The 14,749-nt window shown below is 45.0% G+C and overlaps 1 protein-coding gene across 4 annotated transcripts in view; it reads left to right on the forward strand.

Moving 5' to 3' along the window:
- mak (male germ cell-associated kinase) overlaps positions 1-14,749 on the forward strand; it is a 417,670-nt gene that overhangs the window by 381,715 nt on the left and 21,206 nt on the right. For 3 of the 4 annotated variants that reach the window (XM_068058371.1, XM_068058377.1, XM_068058387.1), the window contains one exon: positions 5,574-5,687. The exons of the other annotated variant lie outside the window; for it this stretch is intronic. In XM_068058371.1, the coding sequence (XP_067914472.1) occupies positions 5,574-5,687 (114 nt within the window). The remainder of the gene's footprint in view (positions 1-5,573; positions 5,688-14,749) is intronic. 4 annotated transcript variants of the gene reach the window in all.

The raw sequence follows: 14,749 nt of genomic DNA on the forward strand, positions 1-14,749 counted from the left end.
TCCTGATATATATTAATGACCTAGGCCAAGGTGTACAGGGCACAATTTCAAAATTTGCGGATGATATAAAACTTGGAACAATTGTGAACCGCGAGGAGGATAGTTTAAAACTTCAAAAGGACATAGACAAGTTGATGGAATGGGCGGACAAGTCAATGTGGAGAAATGTGAAGTAATTCATTTTGGTAGGAAGAACATGGAGACAATATATACCTGGGTGCATATGTGCATTAGTCATTGAAGATGGCAGGACAGATTGAGAGTGTGGTTAATAAAGCATACAGCTTTCTGGGCTTTATTAATAGGGGCATAGAGTACAAGAATAAGGAGGTTATGTTAAACTTGTATCAGACACTGGATTGGCCTCAGCTGGAGTATTGGGTCCAGTTCTGGGCACTGCACTTTAGGAAAGATGTGAAGGCATTGGAGAGACTACAGAAAAGATTCATGAGAATGGTGCCAGGGATCAGGAACTTCAGTTATGAGAACAGATTGGAGAGTTTGAGACTGTTTTCCTTGGAGAAGAACATAAGAAATAGGAGCAGGAGTAGGCCATTCGGCCCTTCAAGCCTGCTCCGCCATTCATTATGATCATGGTTGATCATCCAACTCAGTAACCTGTTCCCGCTTTCGTCCCATATCCTTTGATCCCTTTAAACTCAAGAGCTATATCTAACTCCTTTTGAACTGCCTCCAATACCAGTATATCCTTTCTTAAATACGGGGACCAAAACTGTACACAGTACTCCAGGTGCAGCCTCACCAACACCCTGTACAGTTGTAACAAGACTTCCCTATTTTTAAACTCCAACCCCTAGCAATAAAGGCCAAAATTCCATTTGCCTTCTTAATTACTTGCTGCACCTGCATGCTAACTTTTTGTGTTTCATGCACAAGAACACCCAGATCCCTCTGCGCTGCACTTTTTTAGAGTCTCTCTCCATTTAAATAATAGTCTGCCTTTTGATTTTTTCTACCAAAGTACATGACCTCACACTTTCCTACATTAAACTCCATCTGCCAAGTTTTTGCCCATTCACTCAACCTAGCTGTATCCCCTTGCAGATTCCTTATGTCCTCATCACAACATGCTTGCCCACCTATTTTTGTATATTGGATATATTACACTCTGCCCCCTCCTCCAAGTCATTAATATAGATCGTAAATAATTGAGGCCCTAGGACTGATCTTGTGGCACTCCACTAGTTACGTCTTTCCAACCTGAAAAAGACCCAATCGAAAGGCTGAGAGGAGATTTGATAAAGGTACTCAAAATCATGAAGGGCAGAGTGTTTAGGGAAAAACTATTCCCACTCATGAAAGGATCGAGACCAAGAGGGCACAGATTTAAAGTGATAGGGAAAAGAAGCAAAAGCGACATGAGGAAAATATTCTTCACGCAGTGAGTGGTTAGGCACTGCCTGAGAATGTGGTGGAGGCAGGTTCAATGGAGGCATTCAAAAGAGAATTAGACTGTTATCTGAGAAGGAAGAATGTCCAAGGCTTTTTATATGTATATAAAGAGCAAGAGGGTAACCAGGGAAAGGGTTGGCCCACTCAAGGATAGAGATGGGAATCTATGCGTGGAGCCAGAGAAAATGGGTGAGGTGCATCAGTATTCACCAAGGAGAAGGACTTGGTGGATGATGAGCTTAGGGAAGGGAGTGCAGATAGTCTCAGTCATCTCATTATCAAAAAGGAGGAGGTGTTGGGTGTCTTGCAAAGCATTAAGGTAGATAAGTCCCCAGGGCCTGATGGGATCTACCCTAGAATACTGAGGGAGGCAAGGGAAGAAATTGCTGGGGCCTTGACAGAAATCTTTGCATCCTCATTGGCTGCAGGTGAGGTCCCAGAGGACTGAAGAATAGCCAATGTTGTTCCTTTGTTTAAGAAGGGTGGTAAGGATAATCCAGGAAATTATAGACCGGTGAGCCTTACGTCAGTGGTAGGGAAACTATTAGAGAGGACTCTTCGGGACAGGATTTACTTCCATTTGGAAACAAACGAACTTATTAGTGACAGACAGCATGGTTTTGTGAAAGGGAGGTCGTGTCTTACTAATTTGATTGAGTTTTTGAGGAAGTGACGAAGATGATTGATGAGGGAAGGGCGGTGGATGTTGTCTATATGGACTTTAGTAAAGCCTTTGACAAGGTCCCACATGGCAGACTGGTGCAAAAGGTGAAGTCACACAGGATCAGAGGTGAGCTGGCAAGATGGATACAGAACTGACTCAGTCACAGAAGACAGAGGGTAACAGTGGATGGGTGTTTTTCTGAATGGAGGGATGTAACTAGTGGTGTTCCGCAGGGATCAGTGCTGGGAGCTTTGCTGTTTGTAGTATATATAAATGATTTGGAGGAAAATGTAGCTGGTCCGATTAGTAAGTTTGCGGACGACACAAAGGTGGTGGAGTTGCGGATAATGATGAAGATTGTCAGAGGATACAGCAGGATATAGATCGGTTGGAGACTTGGGCGGAGAAATGGCAGATGGAGTTTAATCCGGACAAATGTGAGGTAATGCATTTTGGAAAGTCTAATTCAGGTGGGAGGTATACAGTAAATGGCAGAACCCTTAGGAGTATTGACAGGCAGAGAGATCTGGGCGTACAGGTCCACAGGTCACTGAAAGTGGCAACGCAGGTGGATAAGGTAGTCAAGAAGGCATACGGCATGCTTGCCTTCATCGGTCGGGGCATAGAGTATAAAAATTGGCAAGTCATGTTGCAGCTGTACAAAACCTTCGTTAGGCCACACTTAGAATATTGCATGCAATTCTGGTCTCCACACTACCAGAAGGACGTGGAGGCTTTGGAGAGGGTACAGAGGAGGTTGATCAGGATGTTGCCTGGTCTGGAGGGCATTAGCTATGAGGAGAGGTTGGAAAAACTCGGATTGTTTTCACTGGAACGACGGAGGTGGAGGGGCGACATGATAGAGGTTTACAAAGCTATGAGCGGCATGGATAGAGTGGATAGTCAGAAGCTTTTTCCCAGAGTGGAAGAGTCAGTTACTAGGGGACATAGGTTTAAGGTGCGAGTGGCAAATTTTAGAGAGGATGTGCGAGGCAAGTTTTTTACACAGAGGGTGGCGAGTGCCTGGAACATGCTGCCAGGGGAGGTGGTGGAAGCAGATATGATAGCGACGTTTAAGAGACATCTTGACAAATATATGAATAGGAAGGGAATAGAGGGATATGGGCCTCGGAAGTGCAGAAGGTGTTAGTTTAGGCAGGCATCAAGATTGGCGCAGGCGTGGAGGGCCAAATGGCCTGTTCCTGTGCTGTACTGTTCTTTGTTCTTTGTGCAGGATTACAGGGAGAAGGCAGGGGAATGGTATTATGTGAATAGATCATTCGGAGAACAGGTGCAGACGCGATGGGCCAAATGGCCTCCTTCTGCGCTGTAATAATTCTGTGATTCTGAAAATGTACCACTTTACAATGCTCTGCATTAAATTTCATCTGCTGCATGTTAAAGCCTGGCTCCCCAACCCGAACCTGACTAGACCCATGTCGGGTTCGGGTCGGGTCGGGTCAAAATTCCGAGTCCAGCATTTGGGCTCGGGTCGGGTTGGGCTGGACAGTGCTGCTTCCGGGAAGTCATGGGTTCAGCATTCCCCACAACTCCAGATGCAGGAATAGCCTGCTGCCAGAACAGATGAAGGATATTCGTGTTGGCACAAAGAAAAATTGAAGGACTCGGGTCTGGGTTGGGTTTCAATTTTATACCCAAGCCAGGCTTTACTGCATGTCCGTCCATTCCTGAGGTCTATCATATCTCACTATCCTCCTCACAGTTCACAATACTTCCAAGTTTTCTATCATCTGCAAATTTTGGAATTATGCTCTGCACACATAGCAATGGTCCTAGTACCCACCCGTCAGGAACTTCACTGTATACCTTCCTCCAGTCCACAAAAAAAACGTTCACCACTACTCTGTTTCCTGTCATTCAGCCAACTTCATTTCCATCCTAACGCTTTTCCTTTTATTCCATGGGCTAAACTTTGCTGGCAAGTCTGTCATGTGGCACTTTATCAAACGGCTTTTGGAAGTCCATTTACACCAATCTCTACCCTCATCAACCATCTCTGTTGCATCATCAAAATGTTCAACCAAGATAATTAAACACAATTTACCTTTAACAAATCCATGCTGGCTTTCCCTAATTGACACGCACTGTTGATTTTGTCCCGGATTATCATCTCGAAAAGCTTTCCCTCTACCGATATTAAAGTGACTAACCTGTAGTTGTTGGACTTATCCTTACACTCATTTTTGAACAAGGGTGTATCATTTGCAATTCTCCAGTCCTCTGGCACCACCCACCACATCTAAGGAGGATTGGAAATTATGGCCAGTACCTTTGCAATTTCTACCTTTACTTCCCTCAGCATCTTCGGATGCATCTCATCGAGTCCTGGTGACTTATCTACTTTAAGTACAACCAGCCTTTCTAATACTCCTCTTTATCAATTTTTAGCCCATCCAGTGTCTCAATTACCTCCTTTACACTATGACTGACTTCGGGGTAGCATCTTTTTCCTTGGATAGGTCAGATGCAAAGTACTCATTTAATACCTCAGCCTTGCCCTCTGCCTCCATGTGTAGTTCATCTTTTTGGTTCCTAATCAGCCCCACCTGTCCTTTTACTACCTTCTTACTATTTATATACATATAGATGACTTTTGGATCCCTTTTATGATAGCTGCCAGTCTTTCCTCATACTCTCTCTTTGCCTCTCTGATTTCCTTTTTCATTTCCTCTCTGAACTTTCTATATTCAGCCAAGTTATCACTTGTATTATCAGCCTGGCATCTGTCATACGCACCCATTTTCTGCTTCTTTTACCCACTATGTTTCTCATCATCCAGGGATCTCTAGATGACCTTAAATCTGTGTCCTCTGGTTACCAACCTTCCTGCCAGTGGAAACAGTTTTCCCCTATTTACTTGATCAAAGTCCCTTCATAATTTTGAACACCTTTATTTTCCTTTTCACTTTTTCTGCCCTCAGAAAAGCAATCCCAGCTTCTTCAGTTCCTCACATAAAAGTCCCTTACCTTTCTAGTAAATCTCTTCTGCATCTTCTATAATGCCTGCCCATTTCTACTATTATCCTCCTCACTGTTTGTTACATATGTTATCTGAAAATTTCTATACACCCACATCAAGGTCATTAAATATATATCAAAAAGACCAATGGTCCTTCTATTGATCCAGGGGGACTCCACTGTAAACTTCCCTCCAGTCTGAAATCTACCTTTCACCACTTTTCAGATGTAAAACTGCCACAAAGCAGACAATTAATCTGCACAGGCATTGACCCCACTGTTAAATTCATGGGCCTTTTTTAGGCGTCAGGCCCCATTGAGAAATTAGTTGGTGATGAGTGGGGAAAGTGTCGGGCCCACCTGAGCAGCATCCACAGTCATACTGTCACCGCTGAGGCTGGTGCCAAAGTTTAAAATCACTAATAAAAAAACTCTGGAAAATTTCTATTGTCTTAAAATGCAGTGATCCACAAAATGGTTTAATAATTCAACATGAAGCAATATGCTATTGTTACAGGAAAGCTGGGAGTTTTTGGTTCAGACAGCGGTTATATCCCATCCTTTCTTAAAAAGGAAACTGGGTCAGCAGGACAGAGAGTTCAATTTGCTCCTATTAGAGGACCTTCAGACAGTAAGTATCTAATTTCCTCCTATCTCCCATCCTCGTGCATTTATTAGAAGCAATTTTGTTTCAGGATAGAAAAGATTAAAGGGCCGGATTTTATTGTGAAGACACCAGTCCTGATACCGGGACTGGAAATGGGTGCGCGGCACATTGGAGGGTGGGGGGGTGGGGGGGGTGGATGGCACACACGATCCAGTGGTGGCTGGCCAATTAAGGGCATTGAGGCACGCGACCCCACCAATTGCGTGGTCAGAGGCGGAGAGTCCAGCGTCAGCTGATGCTTCGGCAAGTGCTGGTGCCCTTTTTAAAGGGCTGCCAGCCGTGCAGTTAATTTTGTAGTCTGCGGGCCTAGTAGAGAAGGAGGTCATAAAGGATATGGAGGGATGGCTGAGAGTAGACCCTGGGTGGCCCCACGCTTTCCTGATTCCTCCCTCTGATTCTCCTGAAGACTGCCAGGGAGAGGAGGCACATTCTATTCCCAAGGGATGGGTAGGAGGAGACCTGGCAACCTAACCAAACAGGCCTGGCCTCAGTTAGCCGAGGAGGGGTAATGCCAAGGACCTGGATCCATTGCCACAAGTGGCTTAATGATTCATCCAAGCAACAAAAGTTAGTACCTCTTAATGTTTTCACAATTTGGGCCTTGTATCTGGCAAAGCAGGAGGGTGCATTGGGTGGAGAGGGAGCACCCTCCCAGACATGGGCAAAGAGTCAGGGGATGCATGCCCTAAAAGGAGGTTGTTTGTCATTGAAGTCCCTCGCAAAGTCCTTGGAAAGAGGCCACATGCAGAGGGCATCTGTGTGCCCCCATTAGTGGCAGCTAGAGTACCATCAGCCTGTGTCTTGGGATTGTTCTCACTGGGTGATCAACAGCTTCCTTCCCTCTATCTGCAGGAGAAGATTGCACACAATCACAGAGAGTGGGCCAAGACCAGTGGTGGGCTGCCCATTCTCCATGTCTTAACCTCGATGGGGGAGGAGGCCTTGAAGCTGACTGTACCTCAGGATAGCTTAGTTTAGTTTAGAGATACAGCACTGAAACAGGCCCTTCGGCCCACCGAGTCTGTGCCGACCATCAACCATCCATTTATACTAATATCACATTAATCCCATATTCCTACCACATCCCCACCTGTCCCTATATTTCCCTACCACCTACCTATACTAGGGGCAATTTATAATGGCCAATTTACCTACCAACCTGCAAGTCTTTAGGCTGTGGGAGGAAACCGGAGCACCCGGAGAAAACCCACGCAGACACAGGGAGAACTTGCAAACTCCACACAGGCAGTACCCAGAATTGAACCCTTTGCATGTATCTTGGCTCACTCTCCTCATCAATGAGGAGTGCAGGAGAACATGTCAGGAACAGCACCAAGCTTACCTAAAAATGATAAGCCAACTTGGTGAAACTACAATACAGGACCACAGGCATGCCAAACATTGGAAGCAGCATGCGATAGACAGAACAAAGCAATTACACAACCAATGGATCAGACCAAAGCTCTGCAATCCTGCCATATCCAATCATGTATGATGGTGGACAGTTAAACAACTAGTGAAAGGAGGAGGCCCCACAAACATCCCCATCCTCAATGAAGATGGAGCCCAGCACATGAGTTTAAAAGACAAAGCTGAGACATTCGCAACCATCTTCAACTAGAAGGTTTTGAGAGGGTAAGTAGGTTGTTGAGGGCGAGGTCAAGTAGGTTTTTCCCTCTTGCTGGTTCTCTCACCACCAATCACAGGCCAGTCCGGCAGATATGTCCTTCAGGACTCGGCCAGTTAGTCAGTCGTAGTGCTACTAAGCCATTCTTAACAAGCTTCCCAGAAGAAGATCTCCTGCCAAGTGGACAGGGTAGGCATGCATTGCCAGGGGAGGTCAAAGTCAACACAGCCCTTAATTTCTTTGCCTCTGGCTCCTTCCAGGGATCTGCTGGTGATTTTTGTAGAATCTTGCAATCTGCTACCCACAAGTGATGGATACCATGTTTACTTATGCACACTTTGCAACTGATGAGGCCAGTCAAAATGAGCAGACACTTTGATGTGCTGCGCTGGCTGACTTCCCTTAGGTCCAAGGAGTCATTGACTGCCACATGTGGCAATCAAGGTGACCACAGATTACACAGTCTTCATCAACTGTAATGTTCAATGTTCAGCTTGTCTGCAACCACCGAAAGATTATCATGCATGTCTGTGCAAGATTCCCAGCGAGTTGTCATGATGCATTCATCCTACAACAGTCAGATCTCCCAGAGATATTCATCCTTTGAAGCAGAGTCAGCAGATGGCTGCTTGGAAATAAGGGCTACCCTCTGAAGCCGTGGCAGATGACATCCAGGTAAGGTACAACAGAAGCCACATGAACACCAGAGTTGTAATTGAGCGAAAAATCAGATGCTGAAGATGCAATTCAGGTGCCTGGACAGATCTGGGCCACCCTGCATTATGCAACAGCCAGGGTTTCCAGAATGATAGTGATCTGCTATGCCTTGTGCAACATTGTGCAGAAGCAAGAACTGAAGCTCCAGGAGAAGAAAGGTGATAAGCGCTCAGCACTTTTGCAGGAAGAGGAGCAGCAGTAGGAGGAGGAGCCTGATGTGGCAAGTGCACCAGCAGCAAAACACATAGCTGTCAGGGATTCCTGGGACAGCCTGATTCAGCCATGCTCCAGTTAAATTGGGGCAGTGCAGCCTTCTGGCACACAAATTCTGAATCTATTCTGTCCCCCAGCTCCTGGCACAAGGCAGTCCAACAATCAATAATTCATCCCTCTCACAGACACCCAATACTAGTGTTACAATCAAGTGAGGAGGGGTTGAAGGGCTTCCCTCTTTTCCCTCTCCTTGTTAGACCACAACAGGTTTAATTATTTCTTAAAGTGGATGTACAGGCCAATTCAGTAGGTGTTTGATTACTTACTTGCTATGATCATAACAAAAACCAATCGGACAGGTTTTCTTGAGTATGCAAAGAAAGAGGTTAACTTTATTGTACCTAAACCGAACTAATAAAAATAATAAGCAATGCGCTAACTTTCACTCACGCACACACTAAAGGTTTATACACACTCAAATAGGTTACAGAGTGGGGAAACGTAGATTGACTGAGTTAGAGTCCATAAAAAACAGGCATATAGTCTGTGGAGTTCGGTGATTCAGCTGGCTTCTAGCTGAATTCAGTGGTCCTGAGGCTTTTAGTTTGAAGGGGTAGATGACTGGTTCAGTGAGTCTCTTGGAGATAACGATGCAGATGATTTCCTCAAGCGGGGTTTCGGATTGTAGCCAGAATATGCAAAAGTGGTCAGTCAACAAGCAGGATTTGAAAGCTGTCAAGCTGGAATGGAGAGAGAGAGAGAGAGGGACCCCCACTTAGGATCTTCGGGTGTCAGAGTCTAGTTGCTACCCCTCTGCTGCAGAGAAAACAACAGCTTAAAACCACAGATGGGAAGGGGCTTGTCACATGGTAGTCACTCAGTGATTCAAAACACAGCAGTTAGCAGTATTTCTCTCGCAAAAAAAAACCAAGCAGTTCCTTTAAATCTCCTGGGTCTTGGTTCTTGCTGGGGCATAAGCAGACATTTTTTTCCCTCCTCATAAGCATTGCAGTGTGGGATACAATGTTGCAAATTAGATAGCCAACTTAAGATGCCAGCAAAATCATCCTTTTAGCAGGTCTTATAAAAATGTCTTTTCAAAAATACTACAAATTCATATCTACAGTCAGTGGATTAAAGGAAATTATCATTCAACAGAACACATTGGCGCAACACCTCCCTACCATGTGAAATGAAATGTGACAACAGGAACACTTCATTATGAGGCCACAAATTAAAAAGAAACTGTACACACACACTCATCTGTCTCACTGTCATAGCCATGCACTGGTTTATTTATTTTTATCTGGATATCTGGGGTTGTGTATGAACAGAACTGGGGACCTCCAACTGCTTTGACTGGGCTCAAACAGCTTGTGCTCCAGCATACACTGAATTTCCTTGTGTATTTCTACAATATCTTCCTTTTCCAGTTTCTCTATATCAGTGAACTCAACCCTGGATTCAAAGTTGTTTGTAACATTGTGAAGATCATCCAGTGCTTTTTGTACATGTTTTTTTCTGTGCCCATCCAGCCTGGCCCACAGTTCCTGCTTGGTTAGGATACTTGGCTTGCAGTCACCACCAACATCACCACCCTCCAAATGCCACAAAAACTTTTTTGGCCTTAGGGTTTTCCTTTGGCTTCTGAGCTTTTCTGTGTCTCCCTTTGGAATTTAAATCTTAAATTTCTAGGTCTTCAGCCTGAATTTCATCCTGAACCTGCGTCAGTTTCCTGGGATCTAGGCAGTCGGGATTTTGTTTTAAGGGAGGGGTCTCTTCTACATCCACTTAGTGTAAGGTTAGGGCTGTGCACCCTGGTTTGTCCCCGCAGAGCCCTTTAAACACTGTGAGCAGCATTGTTAGGTCTCCTCCCTGTTCTGTGTTTAAAGAGGAGAGTACAGTGTCTAATTTACATAACAATTCAGTGTTAGCTAACCAGACAGGAGAGAGTTCAATTTGGGAAACCTCCAGGCCTCCCTCGTCTTCACACTTCCTTTTGCCGTTCTCTTTCTTGACCGCCTGATAGACATGTGCTTATTTGTCCCCTTCCTGGCTGTGATACTGTTTTAACATATTGATGTGGCACAGCCTTTACTTTGTCCTTAATCTGGGGTGTCAATTATTACTTTGTCCTTAATCTGGGGTGTCAATTATATAATTCACCTGGCTAATTCTCTTTATTGCTCTGTATGGGCCATCAATGGTTCTCCCTGAATTGGTAATAGCACTAACACATGGTCTCCGGGCTGAAATGTTCTGGCCTTGCCATATTTATCTGCCTGCCTTTTCATCATTGTCTGGGAGGTTTTTAGGTGTTCCTGAGCCAACACGCAGGCTCTCGTGAGTTGCTCTCGGAACATGGGGATGTAGTCCAACAGGGAAGATTCGTCCTTGCGTCCCAGAAACCTTTCCTTGATTAGTTTTAGAGGACCTCTCACCTCATTGACTAATTCAAAGGGACAAAAGCCAGTGGACTCATTGGGCGAGTCTCTGGTAGCAAACAGGAGAAATCCTAGCCCGTTGTCCCAGTCATGGGGGTACTCGTAGCAGTATGTCCTGATCAATGTCTTTCGGGTCTGGTGGTACCGCTCCAAAGCCCCTTGTGACTGTGGGTGGTAGGCTGAGGACTTTAGCTGGGTTATGCCCAGATTACTCATGACCTTTTGAAAAATACTGGACATAAAATTTGTGCCCTGATCTGACTGGATCTCAGCAGGCAGACCATATTGGGTAAAGAATTGGGTTAGTCCCTCCACCACTACCTTGGCAGAGATAGTTCTTAGAGGGATAGCCTCTGGAAATTGAGTAGCCACATCCATAATGGTGAGATGGTACTGGTAGCTCCCTTTTGTTTTCGACAGGGGCCCCACACAATCTACCAGCACTCTGCTGAATTGTTCCCCAAAAGCCGATATAGAATTTCAGGGTGCAGGTTTTATTGCAGGTTGAGGCTTCCCCACAACCTGGCATGTGTGGCAAGTCTTACAGAACTCCACCAGATCCTTGAAATACTCAGCAGAACTGATGAAGGGTCACTGACCTGAAACGTTAACTCTGCTTCTCAGATGCTGCCAGACCTGCTGAGTATTTCCAGCATTTCTTGTTTTTATTTCAGATTTCCAGCATCTGCAGTATTTTGCTTTTATCCTTGTGGAGTTGTGGCCAGTAAAAATGCTCTCTGATGCAAGCTTGGGTTTTCCTGATGCTGTCATGTCCAGCAATTGGAATCTTTCAATATTTCCCTACGGTACCTCGGCGGCATCATTACCTGGTGAACCACTGTCCAGTCTTCGTCTACAGGTCTGTGAGGAGGTCTCTACGACCTCATCAGCACCTCATCTTTTAAATAGTAGCACTCTGGAACACTCTCTGCTTCAGCTTCAGCTTCAGCTTGTGCAGCCTTTGCTAACATTTTTAACCCTGGGTGTGCTTGTTGAGCCTCACCCAAGGAACACCTGTTTAACCCATCCTTTTAGTCCTCTAACTTCCCAAAGGAGGTTTCAGATAACCAGACAATAGGGTCATCTGTCTGCAGTGCCAGTTCAGCCTCCTCTGATGCAGATTGTTTGGCCATGGTCACCAAACAATCAGGAAAAATGCCAGGGATCTTTTCCTGTAACTGCTCTGTCTCCCTGACTTCTTTCGGTCTTTCTAAAACCACTGGGGAAGCTACCACCTTCATCCCCGCAGATCATTACTCAGGAGCAGATCGACCCCGTCCGCAGGTAAACTAGGGACAATCCCCATGGTTACCGGCTCTGAAACAAGGTCGCACGCCAGGTGCACCGGTATAAAGGTATGGGTATATACTTTCCTCTGATACTATTTACTAGCACTCTAGCATTCAATGCACTCTCTGGGGGAAAGGTTCCGAAGTATGATTATGGGCTTACTCACCTCACACGAGGGGTTTGGGGTCACTTTTCCTCTGGACACAAAATACTGGTAACTCTCCGGGATTTTGTTAAGTTTTCCTGCACTCCAATCAGTAGGTTTACTGGGTTTTACTGCCACAGTTAAAGCCACAGCCTGGTCTGCTGTGCTTTCCATCAGGGCCCCTTTTTCTTTATTGGTCTGATGTACCCTGACTAAACCTATGGGTTTTCCCCGTAGCTTCCAGCAGTCAGCTCGAAGGTGACCTGCCTTGTTACAATGGAAACATACAGGCTTCTGGCCTTCACTCCTGTTTTCAGCACCTTCCTTTTTGGCCTGTGTTTCCAGCTGTCCCTTCTCGCTCATGGCTCCTCTGATCACTTTCCCACCTTCTATCCTTTTCAGGTTTTTGGAGCTGATGAGGGAATGGATTCCCTTGGGGCATGGGCTTGTGAATAAGTATATAATCATCATTCATAGGATGTGGGCATCGCTGGCTAGTCTAGCATTTATTGCCCAAGCCTAATTGCCCTTGAGCAGGTTTTGGTGAGCTGCCTTCTTGAACCACTGCAGTTCTTGGGGTGTAGGTACACCCACAGTGCTGTTCGGAATGAAGCTGAAGGGCAGGCATGGAGGGTTGAACACAGAGCTTTAATGGAGACTTGGTGCTTCAGCTTTAGATATGCTAACTGGCTGTGCAAGAGAACTGAATCACATGATATTGCATCAATTCCTGTGATGACATACATAGCATAAACATATATTTAAATGATTATATTTAACATAGTAACAAATACACTATCACAACATCCCCCTTCCCTCTAATGACAACCTTATATAGTATAACATTAATATGTATATGAATAAGCAACCCTTCTGTGATATAAGAAATTTGACAACTATAGGCTGACAACTAACAGGCTGTTAAGAGAGCAAGAGAGGAAATAGCGGAAGGTCTGACCATCATTTTCCAGTTCTCATTGAATACAGGTGTGGTGCTGGATGATTGGAGTATTGCTAACATTGTATCTCTGTTTAAAAAGGGAGCGAGGGATAGACCGAATAATTACAAGCCAGTCAGTCTAACCTCAATAGTGGGCAAATTATTGGAATCACTTCTGAGAGATAGGATAAACTGTCACTTAGAAAGGCACAGATTAATCAAGGGCAGTCAGCATGAATTTGTTAAGGGAAGATCTTATCTGACCAACTTGATCCAATTTTTTGAAGCTGTAACAAGAAAGATAGATGAGGGTACTGCAGTTGATGTGGTCTACATGGATTTTAGCAAGGATTTTGACAAGTCTCACATGGCAGACTGGTTAAAAAAATAAAATCCCATGGGATCTAGGGAAATGCAGCAAGGTGGATACAAAATTGGCTCAGTGGCAGGAAACAAAATTATTGATGAGTGTTTTTTGTGACTGAAGGGCTGTTTCCAGTGGCATTCCACAGGGCTCTGTACTGGGTCAGCCTGCTTTTTGTGGTATATATTAACAATTTGGACATAAACGTAGGGGCATGATCAAGAAGTTTACAGACAACACAAAGATTGGCCGTGTGGTAGATAGCGAGGAGGATAGGTGTAGGCTGCAGGAAGATATTGATGGTCTGTGGCACAATGGTTAGCTGCACAGCTCCAGTGACCTGGGTTCGGTTCTGGGTACTGTCTGTGCGGAGTTTGCAAGTTTTCCCTGTGACTGTGTGGGTTTCTGCTGGGTTCTCTGGTTTCCTCCCACAGCCAAAGACTTGCAGGTTGATAGATAAATTGGCTGTTGTAAATTGCCCCTAGAGTAGGTAGGTGGTAGGAGAATGATGTGGTAGGGAATATGGGATTAATGTAGGATTAGTATAAATGGGTGGTCGTTGGTTGGCAGAGTCTTGGTGGGCTGAATGGCCTGTTTCAGTGCTGTATTGCTCTATGTCTGGGCAGAAAAGTGGCAAATGGAATTCAACTTGGAGAATTGTGAGGTGATGCATTTGGGGAGGTCAATCAAGGCAAAGGAATGCACGATTAATGGGAAAATACTAAAAAGTGTAGAGGAAGTGAGGGACCTTGAAGTGAATGTCCACAGATCCCTGATGGTAGCAGAACAGGTTGATAAGGTGGTTAAAAAGTCATATGGAATCCTTTCCTTTTTTTTAGCCAAGATATAGAATATAAGAGCAGGGAGGTTATGCTGGAACTATATAAATCATTGGTTAGGCCACAACTTAAGTACTGTGTGCAATTCTAGTCACCTCATTACAGAAAGGATGCAATTGCACTAGAGAGGGGACAGAGGAGATTTATGAGGATGTTGCCGGGACTGGAAAAATGCAGCTTTGAGGAAAGATTGGATAGGCTGGGGTTATTCTCCTTGGAACAGAGAGTTAAAGTGATTGGTAGAAAGATTAGAGGGGAGATGAGGAAAATTCTTTTCACCCAGAGGGTGGTGGGGGTCTGGAACTCACAGCCTGAAAGGGTAGTTTGAGGCAGAAACCCTCAATTCATTCAAAAGGAGTTTGGATATGCACCTCAAGTGCCATAATTTGCAAGGCTACGGACCAGATTCTGGAAGATGGGATTAGACTGCGTGGATCGTTTTTCAGC

Source organism: Heterodontus francisci, chromosome 2 (genome assembly GCF_036365525.1).
Source record: "Heterodontus francisci isolate sHetFra1 chromosome 2, sHetFra1.hap1, whole genome shotgun sequence".
Taxonomy (NCBI): Eukaryota; Metazoa; Chordata; class Chondrichthyes; order Heterodontiformes; family Heterodontidae; genus Heterodontus; species Heterodontus francisci.